General features: G+C 39.5%; 1 protein-coding gene across 2 annotated transcripts in view; it reads right to left on the bottom strand.

Annotated features, from left to right (window-relative positions):
- The window catches only part of USP40 (ubiquitin specific peptidase 40), a 75,600-nt gene that overhangs the window by 45,532 nt on the left and 11,933 nt on the right, over nt 1–18,135 (bottom strand). Inside the window, exons 8-10 of one of the 2 annotated variants that reach the window (XM_080799856.1) lie at nt 15,938–16,066; nt 9,916–10,014; nt 8,128–8,235 (exon numbers count right to left, since the gene is read on the bottom strand). In XM_080799856.1, coding sequence (XP_080655982.1) covers nt 8,128–8,235; nt 9,916–10,014; nt 15,938–16,066 — 336 coding nt within the window. Of the gene's footprint in view, nt 1–8,127; nt 8,236–9,915; nt 10,015–15,937; nt 16,067–18,135 lie in introns of those variants that run through there. The other variant, XM_080799857.1, reaches the window with a different exon arrangement.

Here is an 18,135-nt window from a genome sequence, read left to right as displayed (position 1 = left end):
TAAAAAAATTTTTTTTTAATTGGACACAGTAAAAAAACTACATCTTCCTTTCTGTGACTAGATTTTGAACTTGATTTTTGCCCTAGCCAGCTGGGAGGGAAAAAAAATCCATCTGAGTCATGATTAAAACATTTAATAAAAATCAGAGTCCTCTCTGTTCAACAGTCACATCAAGGAAGGAAGCTGCCATGCCATAATCTAAAACATAGGTTACTTCTGCCTCAGTAACACCATTCTTAAAAAGTACTTTACTAAAGCAGATTAGGTAGAACCAAACACTTCAGAGATGTTTAAAGCAATCTAAACGAAGCACAAAGGCAATCCCACAGTGAAGCACTACAGAAGAGAATTTTAAAACTAGTGACTCAGACAAACTCTGTTGGAATAAAGTCATAATCATAAGCCTACATTGTCACGTAACATTAACTAAACCAAATGTTGTCTGTCCAAGGAAGCAGACAGGTTAGCTCAGGAAACCAAAGTGCAGAAAGCTTAGGTCTTAATCCCAAAGACTATTTCTTAAGATCTAGCTAAAGGACTAGGAAGAAAAAAGCATCTTTCCTCATTGCTTACCCCCACTTCCCATCTCTACTCTTCTCTCACTCCCTGACTCCTGTGGCCTTACATCTCCTCTTCTCTCAGCACGAACTCACTTTATACAGGAAACCATTCGGGAGGCACATGCAACATCTGCTTAGCCCATCAATCCATATGGAAAGGTGACTTTCTCATTTTCCACTTGGATGGAAATAATGTGTAGTAGTACCAACACTAATCAAAGTATTGTTTTACCATAGACAGATGGAAACAGGTCTACGACCCAAAGACAGTATTGCTAATACTGTGTATAGAAGATGGTAAAACAGTGTTGCAGCTAATTTTTTAGGTACAATCAAATAGTGACAATCAGAGAGTAGCCATTTTTTCCCTTTGTTTGAGAAGTGAGAGTTAATTCTTTTTAGCCTCAAGCTTCAGCAGAGTCTGGTCCCAATAATGGCAGAGAACTTTTAATGGTCTACCTTTACTGATAAGAAATGATAAACTCCAGACAAAATAATGAAAACAAGTGTTTGGAGAATAACCAGAAACAGGCTTAAGCAGAGGGGACATAATCCTTCAAAACTAGGTGAGTTTTACATGAAGCTACTGGTTCCCACTTTATAGCAGTGCATGGTGGGAGAGTTCAAGCAAAGGGCAGGAGTCTTACTGAGCTGAGGAAACAGAATTTGAAAATGCCAGAGAGGCTAGAAAGTGAAAGACAAAGAGTTGCATTAAAGAGCCTAGAATCTATACCAAATCCCCCTCAAATCCTTGGCTGACTCCTGATTGGAACATGGATGGCCCAAGACACAAGAAACCCCACAGAAAGCAACAGCTGGTAGAGTCATGATTGGAACAGAGATTTTAGCAGAGATTTCTGGGTAGATGTGCAAAGATTTTAGCAGAGATTTCTGGATAGACAGAACACGGAAATGAAGTTCTGACAAGATAGAGACATATGACAAATATCTGAGGCTTTCTGTTGAAATCCTAGAAGGGCCGTGCCTTAGGCCAAGAGCTGGTACGCTTGTAAAGCGCCAGATAAAAGGCAAACTTGAGGACCTTATGTAGGTACATATATAACTTTAAAAAAATAACCACTTAAAAGCGTGAAGATAGTTCTCAGCTCAGGGGCAGCAGGTCATATTTGCCCCCAGGCCACCGTTTGCTAAACTCTGCCTTCAGAGGAAGAACCATGCTTTCCCCACGGGACTAAGAGCTAAACTGTAGTAGATTCACACTACAAAGCCCAAAATGAAGCTTCCATTGGATCAAGGATTCAATAGCCTGTTAGAGCATAATGCAAAACTCTTTAAAGAACAACCATTTAAAGAAAAAAAAAAAAAAGAACCACCATATAATCCACTATGTCCAGTAGGCAATATAAGATTAAATGACACACAAACAGGACAGTGTGATTCAATATTCAATATTCAAGAGAGGACAGAGTCAATTCATAAGGGAAATAAAGTTAACAGAAAGAGCCCCAGAAATAGTCCAGATATTATGACAGTGAATAGCTATTAAAATATTTAATTTATATGACTTAATAAAGCTAATAATCAAAAATTATACAAAAGGATGAAGAGTGGGTTCAGAAAGGGAATTTCAGTGGAGAAATGGATACTCTCAATTAGAGCTAAGTGGAAATCCCAAAGCTGGCAACCACAATATCTAAATGAAAAGTTCAGTAGCTGGGCTTAATGGAAGACTGGATATAGCCAAAGAAAGAGCCAATGAACTTGAAGATGGTGCAATGTAAATTAGCCAAGCTGAAGGAGAGGTAAAAATTAGAAAAAGAAAAAAATCTCAGTTACTTAAGATCTGTGAGGAAATCCTGAATGGTCTAATTTACATGTAACTGTAGTCCTGGAAGGAGAAGAAATAAGGGGCAGAAAACCAAATTGGAAATATAATGGTCAAAACTGAAGAAAGACGTCAAGCTATAGACAAAAAACTTGGCAAATATAAAGCAAATAAACATAAAGAGTACTACACTGAGACACAATATTGTTAAGCTGCTAAAAAACAAAGAAAAAAGAAAAAGAATCTTAAAAGTAGGCAGAGAAAAAGATACACCATGTTCAAGTGACACTAGCCTTCTGAGCCAAAATAATGGAAGCCAAAACATAATGGAATGACATCTTTAAGGTGCTGAAAGGAAAAAATGGAAACTACTACACTAGAATTTAATATCCAGCAAAAACAACCTTTAAAAAACTGAAGGCAAAATAAAGATTTCAATCAAAATTGAAATGATACTAGATGCACAGCCGAATGTGCAAAAAGCAGCAACAAATACCAGAATGGATAAATATAAGACACTATTTTTTCACTAATTTCTTTAAAAGTTGCCTAAGCGTTTGAAGCAAAAAATAGTATTAATAAAAATAAGTAACAGAGTAGAATTTACATGTAATGGTACAATAAAAGGCAACAGCAGACAGGATGGGAGGTGGGGAAATGTAGTTATATGACTGTGAGCATCTTACACTGTTCAGGAAATGATATACTATTAATTTAGTTGTGTACAGTATAATTTAGTTATGTACAGTATATTCCCTAGTTCAGGAAATGATATACTATTAATTTAGTTGTGTACAGTATAATTTAGTTATGTACAGTATATTCCCTAGAATAAAAATATTAAAGAAATAAAGCAATATATTAGCCAACAGAGGAGATAAAGTAGAACGACTGAAAACCACTTGAGTAACCTAAAGGGTGAGGAAGAATGAAAGAGCAAAAAACAGAAGGGGCAAATAAAAAACAAATACCTCAATGATAAGTTTAAACTCAACCATATTCATTACTGCATTAAAACCAAATGGACTGAACATTCTCATTAAAAGAAACTATCAAACTGTCATCTGATAGAAAACAGATGAACAAATAGAGAAGGGTAGAGAAGATCAACAAATACAAAGCTGCTTTTTTGAAGAGTTTAATAGATAAACCCCTAGGCAATATTGATGGAAAAGAAAGCTAAAACGCAGAAATGATCAATAGCAGAAATGAAACAGGGAACCTAACATCTGCTTCAATGGACCTTATAAGGATAATATGGTGGTATTTCAAACAAATTTATGCTATTTTTTTAAAAAAGATGTTTATTTAGAGAGAGAGAGAGAGAGAAGGAGAGAGTACGAGCCAGGGGAGGGGCAGAGAAACAGACTCCCAGCTGAGCAGGGAGACTGATGCAGGGCTCGATCCCAGAACCCTGGGATCATGACCGGAGCTGAAGGTAGACACTTAACCAACTGAGCCACCCAGGCGCCCCAACAAATTTTACTTTTTTTTTTTTTTAATAAGACTGCCCAGATTTTTTTTTTTAAAGATTTTATTTATTTATTTGTCAGAGAGAGAGAGGGAGAGTGAGCAAGCACAGGCAGAGGCAGAGGGAGAAGCAGGCTCCCTGCCAAGCAAGGAGCCCGATGTGGGACTCAATCCCAGGACGCTGGGATCATGACCTGAGCCAAAGGCAGCTGCTTAACCAACTGAGCCACCCAGGCGGCTCACTTTTTTTTTTTTTTTTTTAAGATTTTATTTGTTTATTTGACAGACACAGATCATAAGTAGGCAGAGAGGCAGGCAGAGAGAGAGAGAGGAGGAAGCAGGCTCCCTGCTGAGCAGAGAGCTTGATGTGGGGCTCAATCCCAGGACCCTGGGATCATGACCCGAGCCGAAGGCAGAGGCTTTAACCACTGAGCCACCCAGGCGCCCCAAATTTTACTTTAAATAAAAGAACAAATTACTTAAAAATCACAACCATGCAAAATAAATAGGAACCAACTTCATACTGTTTGCAAGAAACACACTTGTATAAAATGGCTTGCAGGGTTACATTAATACCAGATTAGGTAAATTTTAAGGCAAGGAATACTAGCAGAGATAAAGGAAGGGCAATGTACATCAGGAGGCCATAAAAATCCAAAACGTGTATATATCTAATAATATAACTTCATGGTACATGAAGTAAATCTTTCCAAAGTAAAAGGGGGAAGGGACAAATCCACAATTTAAACCACTCAGTAACTGATAAAAACCCAAAGATAGAAAAATTAGTAAGGACAGAAAAGAAGTGCTATTAACCAATTTGATATAATTGACATTTATAAAACAATATACCCAATAAGTGCAGAAAATAACTTTTCTGGTGAATACAGAACTTATAGCAACACAGAGCATATTCTGAAGTGTGAACCAAGTCTCAATAAATTCAAAAGAACTAAAATCATGGAGAGTATGTTCTCAGGGTACAATGGAATTAACTAGGAATCAACTTATAGATAAAACAAAAAGATAGAAAGAAATCCCAAATATGTGGAAATTAAGCAACACAGTTCCCCAAAAAATCATGAGGGAAATTACAAACTATTTTGAATGGAATGATAATGAAAACAGGTCAGATTTGTTTGCAGTTAAATTAGCCCTTAAAAAGAAATTTATAGCTTTAAAAGCTTGTATTAAAAGGAAGGTTTAAAAACAACTGAGATACCATGCTGGAAAAAAGTTGATCTAATGAGATCCCAGAAGTAAAAGGAAGGAAATAATTAAAAACAAGAGCAGAAATCAATGAGATAAAAAACAGATGAGCAGTAGAGAAAATCAACAGAGGCAAAAATTTGTTTTTTAAGAAGTTTAATAAACTTGATAAACCCCAAGCAAGACTGATGAAAAAAAAGTGAGAAAATACAAATTACTAATATTAGGAATGAAAAAGAAGAAATAACTTCAGGTACTACAGACACTACAGAGAATATGGGATACTGTGAATAACTTTATGCCAATAAATCTGATATTATAGATAATGTCAGAGAACAAATTCCTTAAAAAACACAATTTTCCAAAATAATGCAAGAATAGAAAATCTAAATAACACTACAAGCAAAGAAATTTAAACTATAATTACAAAACCTTACTGCAAAAAAAAAAAAAAAACAAAAAAACATTTCAGGTCTCAATGCAATAGGAAGCCCAGAAATAAATCCATAATTACGTGGTCAACTAATCTTTGAAAAAGGAAGCAAGAATATGCAATGGGAGAAAGTCTCTAAAACAAGTAAGTTCTGGGAAAACTGGGCAATGATATGCAAAAGAATGAAACTGGACTGCTTTCTTAGACCATACACAAAAATAAGCTCAAAATGGATTAAGGACCTGATTGTGAGGCCTGAAATCATAAAAATCCTAGTAGACAGCATAAGCACAGTAATTTCTCTGACACCGATCAGAGCAATATCCTTCTAGATAGGTCTCCTAAGGGAAGGGAAACAACCAAAAATAAACCATTGGGACTACCTCGAAATAAAAAGCCAACAAAACTAAAAGACAACCTACTGAATGGGAGAAGATATTTGCAAAGGACATATCTGATAAAGGTTTAGTATCCAAAATATACAAAAAACTATACAATGCAACACCAAAAAAATGAAATAATCCAATCATAAAATGGACAGAAGACATGAACGGACATTTCCCAAAAGAAGATATTGAGATGGCCAACAGACACATGAAAAGATGCTCACTGTCACTCATCACCAGGGAAATGCAAATCAAAAGTACAATGAGACATAACCTCACACCTGTCAGAATGGCTAAAATCAAAACCACAAGAAACAATAGGTATTGGCAAGAACGTGGAGGAAAAGGCACCCTGGTGCATTGCTGATGGGAATGCAAACTGGTACAGCCACTGTGGAAACGGTATGAAGGGTCCTCAAAAAGTTAAAAACATAACTACCCTATGATCCAGTAATCGCACTACAATATTTACCTAAAGAACACAAAAACACTGATTAGAAGGGATACATGCACCCCTATGTTTACTGCAGCATTATTTACAATGGCCAAGATATGGAAGCAGCCCACGTGTCCATCAACACATGAATGGATAAAGGTGTGGTATTTACATACAATGGATATTATTCAGCCAATAAAAAAAAACAAACCAAAACGAAATCTTATCATTTGCAACAATATGGATGGAGTTGCTGTGTATTATGGTAAGAGAGATAAGCCACCAGAGAAAGACAAATACCATGATTTCACTCATATGTGGAACTTAAGAAACTAAACAAATGAACAAAGGGAAAAAAAAGAGAGACAAACCAAGAAACAGACTCTTAACTAGAGAGAACAAACTAATGGTTACTAGAGGGGAGGTGGGTAGGGGGATGGGGGATGGGGAAAATGGGTGAAGGGGTGAAGGGGATTAGGAGGACACTTACCATGACGAACGCTGTGGAACATATAGAACTGCTGAGTCCCTATACTGTACAACTGAAACTAGTAACACTGTTAACTACACTGGCATCAAAAAAAAAAAATTTTCAGGTCTCAGTAGCTTCACCAAACATTTAAGAAAAAAAAAATCAGTCTTAGAGAATTCTTTCCAAGAATATAAAGGAGTGTTTCCTGACTTCTGAGTCCTACATAACCCTAACACTAAAATCTGACAGACATTACAAAAAAAGAAAACCAAAGACTAATATCTCTCATAAATGGTGAAGCAAAAATCCTATATGAATGAGCCAAATGAATGCAGCAATACATGAAAAGCTCACGACCAAGTGGGATTTATCTCAAAAATATAAGCTTTGCTCAACATTAAAGAGGTCAATGGAATTCACCACATTAACAGAATAAATGGTATATTAAAAAAAGTCAGCATTTGATAAAATCCAACCTCTATTCAAGATGAAACTATCAGTCAATGATGAAAAAAAGCTAACTCCCTCAAACTTATAAAGGGTATTTGCATTTTTAAAGAACCTGCACAGCTAATATCACACTTAAGAGTAAAATACCGAGACAGTGACCCAATCATTTTATTTATTTACTTGAGAGAGAGAAAAAGAGAGAGAGCATGAGAGGGGAGAAATCAGAGGGAGAAGCAGACTCCCTGCTGAGCAGGTAGCCCGATGTGGGACTCGATCCTGGGATCCATTGATCCAGGATCATGACCTGAGCTGAAGGCAGTCGCTTAACAAACTGAGCCACCCAGGCACCCGACCCAATCATTTTAAATGAAAACTTTAAAACCTATGCTATGGACTCAGAGTCATTAAGCCAACATACACTTCTGGAGTGTGGTCTAATTAAAAGAGGCACTTAAACACTGAAGTGTGTAAGCCCCTTGCTTCTGTAAGGAATAGCTCCAAAATATTTACTAAGTGTTGCTGTGTTTTTTAAGTCGAGTGGTTTGACTTGTGTTCAGTTTTTGCATCTAATCTCACAGCCTAGGAAAACTGACCACCAAGTTTACCAGGATTATGTGTAAAAGAAAGATCAAGGGAAAACTGTGGGAACACCCTAAGACATTTCTGTAAATAAATGATGAGCTTCAGGGCACAAACTTCATGACATTTCTTGCTGTTGTATTAAAAGGCTTTCCTCCCTTCTTTTTCTGCTTACTTCTTGATTCTATAATAAATTACTTAATAACTTAACATTTAATAAAGAACTCAACTGAACTTTAACCATTAAATAAAAATACTAATTTAATCTTCACCTAAAGTTCTGTTGCAAAGGGATCATAACATAATTTCCTGTTATGGGACCTCCCATATGGATGTCATCTATTACCTTTCGCAATGGTCCATACTGTTTTCTGTACTTCTTGTTCCAAGACATTCCTGTCTTTTTCAAGAGTTTCTGGCCCAGCTGATCAACAGGAATTATATTATTCTCCTCCTTTTGAAAGAAACAATCATTTAAGAAAATGTGATGAGATGTAACTGTAACATTTATGAGTTCAAATGCACCAACAGAATTCCATCTAATTACGTGCGCCTAAGACAGCGAACATGTAAGTGGATTAACCATAACTGTTGCAAAATAAAAAAAATTTTTAAGAAGTAGATTAAGCCTCAGTTTAGAAAACTTGAATTGTGCTTTCCTACACCAAAGTTTACACATTTACTTATTTTTAAAGATTTACTTATTTATTTTAGAGAAAGAGAGAGAGAGTGAGAGTGAGCATGCACACACAGGAGTGGGAGGAGGGGCAGCGGCAGAGAGAGAATACTAATAAGCAGACTCCCCGTTGAGGAAAGAGCCTGATGTAGGGCTTGATCTCACAACCCTAAGATCGTGGCCTGAGCTAAACACTCAACTGAGTCGCCCAGGCGCCTCAAGTTTAAACACTTCAAGAGCATCCAAAGAGTATTCTAAGATTGAGTAAATTCCTGCTATTTTGTGGGATTTTTACAAGAAATATTAAAGTGCAAAAAAGGATTATCAAAATCTCTTCTGAATGTTTCCAGATAAAAACAAGTTCTAAAAGCTAGTAAGAAGTGACTGTTTTGGGCTGAAATGTGTCCATCCCCCAACCACTCCGGCCAATTCATATGCTGACTCCTTAACCCTCAAGATTTCAACTCTGACTTTATTTGGATAGGATCTTTAAAGAAGTGATGATGTTCAAAATAAGGTCATTAAGGTGGATCCTAGGCCAATCTGACTGGTGTCCTTATATGAAGAAGAAATATGGACTCACAGAGATCTACAGGATGCCCAGGCACAGAGGAAAGGCCATGTGGGCCCACAACAAGGAGGTAGCCATGTGCCAGCCATGGAGAGGCCTTGGGAGAGAATAAACCTGTTGGCCCCCTGATCTTGGACTCCTGGCCTCCATGACCAGGAGAAGATAAATTTTTGTTGTTTAAGCCCTCCAGTCTGTGGTCCTTTGTTATGGCAGCCCCAGTAGACTGATACAGTGGCCACAGAACAAGGTGGTTAAAGGATGCAGCCTAGGTCCATGGTAAAGAGTCAAGAAAAAGTCTTTGTAAGAATGGATAAACACATGCAAGGAACTTACCACCTTTACAACACAGCGCTAAGCAAACGTTAAAAAGTCATATAGCTGAGGCATTATCGGTATATCAACATTAGGAATGAAAAGGGGGACGTTACCTCAGGAACTAAGGACAGTAGAAGGCTAACACAGGAAGACGGCAAATTCCACAATAATACATACGGTAAATCCCAATTCGATTTAAAAGGACAATAATACCCAAAACCCTATAACCCAATACCAATATATGTATATAAACACAGAGAAGACAGAACGCAAAGAATACACATCAAAGTGTTAACAACTACTGGGTACTTGGTTTAATTATACTTTTATATATTTTATACTTTTCACATATTTCCTAGGGTTTTTTCCCTCAAATTTCCTACCACAAACATGAATTTCTTTTATAACCAGAAAGTCTCTAAAAAATAAACTGTAAAAATAGACACAGAGAAAGCCCCAAAAGAATAAGACTCTGACTAGTACCAGTAGCAGTTCTAGCAATGAACACATACGTGTGCATATCTGAAATACACACACACACACACACACACCCCTATAAACTCTCTCTCTACCTGTAATAAGATTGCTTTCAGAATTATCAGTGGATCATCATCAATCTCTTCTTCATTCTGGAGATCTTTTAAATTCACAACTGGTTTGCTCTCTTCCTCCTAGAAAGGAAAGCAATAAAAATTTGTCACTCAAGAGGTAATTAACAAAACAGAAATGTTTGTGCTGTGGAAGTTTCAAGATGGAGAAACAATGATAAAAACATTGGAATAACTTATGTAGACCCTGGAATCCAGCAGACCAGGCTTTGATTTCCAGCTCTGGTTGGCTAATCCCGGACGCGTTATTGAACCTCTCTGGCATTATCTGTGAACGGGACTGTAGATAAACTCCCAGCACAACACACAAGTGGCAGATCCCGACAGGTTCCCGGGAAACAACACTTCAGCTGCACCTTACAAATCCTGACATGTTGTGTGTCACTGGCAAGTGCAGCCTAGTGCTCGCTTCTATTTCCTGATCATCCAAACTGTGCACCCCACTCTATGAAGTTATTCGAGAACATGTCAAAACAAGGTATTTTCTCCACTGATTATTTATTTATTTATTTATTTTTTAAAGATTTTATTTATCAGATAGAGATCACAAGTAGGCAGAGAGGCAGGCAGAGAGAGAGAGAGAGAGGAAGGGAAGCAGGCTCCCCGCTGAGTAGAAGAGCCCGATGCGCGGCTCGATCCCAGGACCCTGAGACCATGACCCGAGCCGAAGGCAGAGGCTTTAACCCACTGAGCCACCCAGGCGCCCCTCCACTGATTTTTTTTTTTTTTTTTTTTTTTTTATTATTTATTTATTTGACAGACAGAGATCACAAGTAGGCAGAGAGGCAGGCAGAGAGAGGGAGAAGCAGGATCCCCGCTGAGCGGAGAGCCCGATGCGGGGCTCGATCCCAGGACCCTGGGACCATGACCGGAGCCTAAGGCAGAGGCCTTAACCCACTGAGCCACCCAGGCGCCCCCCTCCACTGATTTTTTAATACATGCCATCTTGTAAAAGTATTTTCATTTGACTTAGAACCATAAATACAAATAGACCTAATGACATGAGACAAAAATAATAAAGAAATAGTAAAATAAAATGGTAGACTAAATACAACCATCCTACTGAATGATTACTAAAAATTCTGGATAAGCAAACGCAACAAAACAAAGGCATCTTTTTAAAACACACACTGAATTAGCAAGAGTATCAGGGAAATCCTCAGAGAACAAGTGAAATGGGAACCAGGAGGAAATCCAGCATTGAGGCCTCCAGCTGTCCCACCTTGCCGACATAGCTCTTACAGGATGAGGTCTGGGAGACAAAGCCTAAGGACCCTCCAAAGTACGGAGCCGAATGATTGGTGTTCCAAACAACCAGTTCTCTGGTCCTCTGACACCATCTAGGGGTCACAATTCAGGTCAGTTCTGATACTAACTTCACGCAGTCCTGCAAGACTGCCCCCACTTCAGACAACAGCCATAAGTGGGGTCCCAGGCCACCTGCACTTCTGCTGGGCTGATTACAAATTCTAGGGTTCCTACAATCCCCACTTCAGGTTTGATAATTTCCTGGAACAGCTCACAGACCCAGGACCTTATACACAGGACTATAGTTTAGTACAAAGGATACAAATGAACGGCCAGATTGAGAAGCACATAGGGCAGGAATGGTCCTGAGGGCCTCTGTTCCCCTACGGGGTAGGGGCGGCCACCCCCCTGTGGATATGTTCACCAGTCCAGAAGCTCCCTTACTGTCCTGGCTTCAGAGTTGTTGTCATGGGTTTTAAAAAAGATTCTGTTTGTTTATTTGACAGAGAGGGAACTCAAACAGAGAGAGCAGGAGAGGCAGAGGGAAAAGCAGACTCCCTCGCTAAGCAGGGAGCCCGACATGGGGCTCAATCCTAGGACCCTGAGAACATGACCTGAGCTGAAGGCAGATGCTTAACTGACTGAGCCACCGAGGCACCCCTTGCTTTAGAGTTTTAATCAAAGTTTCAACGTGCAGGCATGACTGATTGACAGAACTCAATCATCAGCCCATCTTCCCTCCACAGGCCAGGAGCTGGGGCTACAAACACAAACGCTCTATTCGTGTGGTTGTTTGCTCTGGTGATGAGCCTTCAGTCTGAAGATGTCTAGGCCCCGCCAAGAGTCATCCCATTAGCATGAACTCAGGTGTGGGTGAAAGGGGTTTATTATGAACAACAAAACACATGCCTATCGCTCATGCAATTTCAAGGACCTCTATGCCAGGAACCTGGGACAAAGACCAAATACATGCTTTTCCTTCCTCCCTACCTCCCTCCCTTCCTTCTCCCCCTTTCTCTTTCTTTCTTTTAAAGATTTATTTATTTGAGACAGAGAGAGAGAGAGAGTGAGAGTACACATGAGCAGGTGGAGAGGGGCAGAGGGAGATGGGGAGAGACAATCTCAAGCAGATTCCCCACTGAACACAGAGCCTGACTCTCAAACTCATGACCCATGACATTACGACCTGAGCTGAAATCATGAGTCGGACATTTAACCAACTTAGTAACCCCAGGCACCCCCAAGTATATACTTTTTAACTACACCACAAAGATAAACTTCAGTAGACAGCTAGAAAAAAAGAGCTACCTACTTTCTCAGTACAAACACGACCTAGAAAAAAATCACCACACAATAAAGGACAAGGAACTGGCTTGGTTTGACCTTGATACTAGAGATGAAGGTAGAAAAATATCTGTAATGCTTTGTACTCACAAGTAGGTCCCCATAGGGGTTTGTGGTCCAAATTCACGCTAGCTGTATAGCTCTAAAACCACTAAGTCAGGATGTGATTTTAAAGTTAAGGGTTGGAGTGACCCCAAGAATGTGGGAAAGACAAACACTTTTTCAGAGGAAGGCGCTTTCAACTCAGCCCTCAAATTACTCCAGTAAATCACATTCTTAAAAAACCAACCACCCTAGGCTACAGTCTAAAATAATAAAATCACAAGGAAGTAGACTCAGCAGATATCTAAATCAGACTGCAATTAGCAGACCAATAAAATAGCATGTTTAATAAGTTTAAAGACGTCATTAAGGAAAAAAAGATGTAAAAATGGCAGAAGGGGAGAGGCAGGCCAGCACTGCCCCCTATTTGACACACTACTGCAGGTGATAAACAGGCAAGGCCCAGTCCTCCTCTGCTTTGCCGGTGTCCAACCCTGGCCTTGTTGGGACAGTAGGACTAGTTCAGGGCTGCCTACTGGGAGCTGTTGTGAAGCCTTCTCTGACCCAATCCCTCAAATGTGCAAGATAATGTCAGTCAACCATCAATGAAGCAAAAAGTCTCTAAAGAAGCAGAAAGCAAAGATCAGGCTCCTTTTCACAGCCAGATCTCGAGTCACATTTTGAATAGGAAATGGTGTCCATACTAGAAGAAGGGGAGCATCTTCTAGACAGACTAAGGGAGACAGAAATGTTGCATTTAAAATTTTTTTTTCTTTAAAGTAAACTCTACACCCAACATGGGGCTCAAAATTATGACCCCAAGATGAAGAGTCGTATGTTCTACTGCTTGAGCCAGCCAGGCGCCCCTGAAATGTTGCCTTAAAACCAGGGAAAATTACGTCCGATGGGTCATGAAAGTTATTTCTTTGCAGAAGGTACCTACTAAAGAACTCCATGAATGCAGGGAACGGCTCCTTGGAAGGAAAGAAGAAGCTGCCAAACTGTCAGCAGAAAGAACAATACCAGGCTGTGATTAGAATATATGGAATCCTACGTCTCTGGGCACAAGCAATCTCCCAGGATAATGGTAACAGAATGGTAACAGAAAGACAAGCAGGGCCTAGCAGGTATACGTACTGAAGTTGAAATTCTTTTTTTTTTTTTTTAAGATTTTATTTATTTATTTGACAGACAGAGATCACAAGTAGGCAGAGAGGCAGGCGGGGGGTGGGGGAGAGGAAGCAGACTCACTGCTGAGCAGAGTCCGATGTGGGGCTCGATCCCAGGACTCTGAGATCATGACCTGAGCCGAAGGCAGAGGCTTAACCCACTGAGCCACCCAGGCGCCCCTGAAGTTGAAATTCTTAAAGCACTACTCATTATCTGAGCACCATAGAGCTCTGGATGAAAAAGTAGTGATCCTGGAAGAATGGAATAAGGAAAAAAACTGTACAAATGGGATGCTTCACAGGAGGCATGAAGAAGGAAATACACTAAGCGCAAATGGAAAGCAATCTTCTGATTGCTCTAATGTAACGAAGCTTCAGAAACAGAGGAGCAGCGCGGAGAGCAAAACCAAATGACAGAGAACCTGCCTGCCCTCTCAAGTCACACTGCAGACCCAGGAAGGGAGCCTGACGATGCCAGAAAAGAGCAGAGTGATTCTTAGGAAGTGAACACGTGCAGAGCCGTCCAAGGAAGCACAACCCAGAACGGAGGAGACATGAAGAGAGAATCACCACTTGAGACATGAGACTTCACCGGTGTACTAGGCTACCCTACCTCTGTGCGTGACCTCCACCACAGATTTGAAAGTGAAACTGCTAATGAATATTTAAGCGTCAAAGACTGACACTAAATCTCAGCACCTCTAAAAGTGCTGCAAAGCAGCGAAGACAGGCAGCATGATGGGAATCTGCTCGAACGAAGCACAGAGACCTCGAGAGCTGAATTAGACCAGATGAGGGAGGAGACCTTCCCTTTGTCTGACTGGGAATGTGTCCCAGAAACCAGCATCTTGGCAAACCGTGGCACAAGCATTTGGGAGAGATGCTTGTATGATGTTCTCGGCCAAACAAAATGGAAGGTAAAGGACTGGAAAGGATGAAACAAAGCAGCCTTTCTCCAAAGATGTCTGAAACTAAGAGGGTTTAGCAAGATGGCTGGTTTATAAAGTCAACAAACAATGGTAACTGCATTTCGAACACTACCACACAGAGTCTAGAAAATACAAAGTTGAGACACAGCCCCACAGAACACCTTCCTGGTAAATATCAAGCAAAAAGTTTGACTTTTTAAACATCCAAATACTTTTTAATATCTAAGTACAACAGATGGAGCATGAGAAATGCAGACGGATGTTCTGAAAAGCCAACAACGCCATCAAAGAGAACGTGCACCCAGAACACTGCTGTCACCCCGAGAAGCTGTATTATTATATGTGGTACAACTACTGGTTAACACTACCACCTGTCTGATAATCGGGAAGACGTTGTAAGCATTCTACATCCTACCACGATGGTCTGTAACTTATGGACATTTCACTGTGTTTTAGGTACTTGTTAGAAAACTGGTTGCGAGTCCAGGCTTGGTGTGTAACACACTTTGATTCTTCCCATTGCAAACAATCGGAACTAGACTTCCAGGAGGCACTTTCCCTCAGGACATCTGCAAATTCTTAAGAAAATTACAAAACCTTTTTAATAAGAACCTCTAAAATATGAAAAGATATATCTGACTTACACATGTTGGTTCAAAACTCTACTGCTGAGAATGGGTGTTGTGTATGTGTGGATACTGACAAGCTGATCCTAGAAACGGTCACAGAAGAATAAAAGGCCAAGACACTACTGAAAATGACACGACACAGGGACACCTGCCCCACCAGATTCCACAACTCATTATAATGCTACCAAAATTAACAGTGTTACTATTGGCCTAGGAATAGAGAAAAGAACAATGGAACAGAACAGAGGGGCCCAAAAGGACTCATACATAAATAAACAATTGATATAACACAACTGGCACTGTCGATTGGTGGGGAAAGAATGCATTATTCAATAAATGGTAATGGGCAGGGGCGCCTGGGTGGCTCAGAGGGTTAAGCCTCTGCCTTCAGCTCAGGTCATGATCTCAGGGTCCTGGGATCGAGCCCCACATCGGGCTCTCTGCTCAGCAGGGAGCTTGCTTCCCGCCTCTCCCCCTGCCCCCCCGCCTGCCTCTCTGCTGAGCAGAGAGCCCGATGTGGGGCTCGATCCCAGGACCCTGGGATCATGACCTGAGCCGAAGGCAGAGGCTTTAACTCACTGAGCCACCCAGGCGCCCCAAGACTAGAACTAATTTCTATGCTTACTTGAAATTGCCAGTTTCCCAGATGATCGACATCTTTAATATAGACGTGGTAATGTCCTCCATAGCAACCACCTTTATGTATAATAACTGAGAAGAGGTCATAGACATACTCCAAGTCATCCAAGTCACTCTACGAGAAACAGAGCATAAACAGTGATAGTTTGCGTAAAATGGGAAGACACATGACCAAAGAGAAGAATTTCTTTCCATTAAAATAAGAAACCTGTTTATTATTGTTATTTAGGGGCAAATTAAGATAAATTTGAGTAATTGGCTTTAAATTTAAATATTTTTAATTCTGAGACTGAAAACTGTCATTCATCTAATACCAAATAACGACAAAGCAAATTCTGCCTCTTATATAGGAAAATACACAAAATGTTACTTTTATGAACTTTGGCTAAGATCATGTACTCTGAAGTGCTAATAAAACATGCTCCCCAATGCATCTGCGATAGTTTTAGCAAGAGAAAACCATCTTTGTGTTATAACTATTACGCTGCTTTAGAAATGTGTTCTTTAGCTGTTGAATTTGTCCTGTTTTCCAACTAGATGGTCATGGGTCTCAGAGTCAGAGCCATATTCACTATCACCCTCCTGACACTCAGTGCTCTGCAACACAGGAATTAAGCAGTTATGAACACTATCTGTTTGTTTAGAGACAGTTTAGTGGAACGAACAGGTTCATTCTTCTATGATCAACCTTTTCTATAATTAATGTGCTCTGTAATTATGACTGACCCAACTGATGAAGGCTTATATTGGCGTTAAAAAAAAAAAAACCTACTTTAGGTTAAGAGATACTTTGCATTTGAAAACACCACTTAAAGGGTGACGATTATTAAGAAACTTATTTCCTTGAAACACTGTACTTCTAAAGTAAGTAGTATTTTTTAAATGTCTGGTTCAGGCAAAAGATGAGAGATATAAACACAGAGGCAATGTGACAATTTTTTTCGTGAATACCGAAATCAAAAAGTAAAACTACGGTCAATTTCTTAGCTAGTGCTCAATGGTTCACCTATTTCAATTTTGTTATTTCAAAGTATGTTAAAATAATGTGACAAACTACTTTTTTGAGAAGAGCTAAAATTTTTCTGTATGAGATGATACACATGAACTAAATCTAGAGTGGTCATTTCGTAAGATATGTAAATCAGACTTCAATGTACATAGTGATGTCTGTCAATTATTTCTCAGCAAAACTGGAAAATTACAGAAGAATTAACGCAGTTATCCTGAAAAAAAAATTGTTGTTGTTGCTGTTTTTAAGTAGGTTTCACGCCCAGCAGGGAGCCCAGTGCAAGGCGTGAACTCACAACCCTGAGATCAAGACCTGGGCTGACATCAAGAGCTGGATGCCTAAACAACTAAGCCACCCACGTGCCCCCAAGAACTGTTTTATTCAGGCAATAAATGGGGGGGGGGTGTTGACTTACTCTGGAAAAACTGTTCATTCTGTATGTGCCAATCAAACAAAACCCAAAAAGCTCAACTACCAGGCTTGAAGTAGAGGAATGCCCATCCGAATTGAAGAATAAAGAAAATACAATTTTTATACAAAAAAACTCAATAGCTATTTAATAAATGCTCTCTCTGGTCTCAGTAAACATACAAATCACTTGTAAGAAGAAATGCGGCAGTCTCATGGCTCTGATCTTGGCACGTACAGCAATTATACAGAAAATATTTTGAAACGGCTTATGAAGTACATTGTATAATTAATGTTCTCAAAACTTTCCTTCCTCTATCTCAAAGATTATAAATTCTAGCAAAGTTCCAATTATCTATTCACTTTCTAGATGTGTAATTCATTATTCCATCTCACGTAAACTAAATCCAAATAACAAAATACTAATTAATAGACATTCATCAGTCATGTAGGGTCATTTCTCATTCTGTTCTTAAGTTTTCTTCTCAAAGATTTTTCAAGGAGAGTATACTAAAAAGAACTGGGAACAAATCCATACTTTGGAAATCAAAAGGACTATAAGAAACCAGTAGTCCTTGGCTGGGACTGATTTCATCCACGCTCTCCCCCAGGAGACACAGGACACTTGGTAAGATCTGGACATTTTGTCACTACTGGGGGTGCGGTGAGAGGGTGGGATGTTACTGTCCCAGAGCAGACAGAGGCCAGGGACGCGGCTTAAAATCCTACAATGCGTGGGATACAGTCCACAACAAAGAATTACCCAA

This window comes from Martes martes (assembly GCF_963455335.1).
Source record: "Martes martes genome assembly, chromosome: 3".
Classification (NCBI taxonomy): domain Eukaryota; kingdom Metazoa; phylum Chordata; class Mammalia; order Carnivora; family Mustelidae; genus Martes; species Martes martes.
This window is presented reverse-complemented; position numbering and strand designations above follow the sequence as displayed.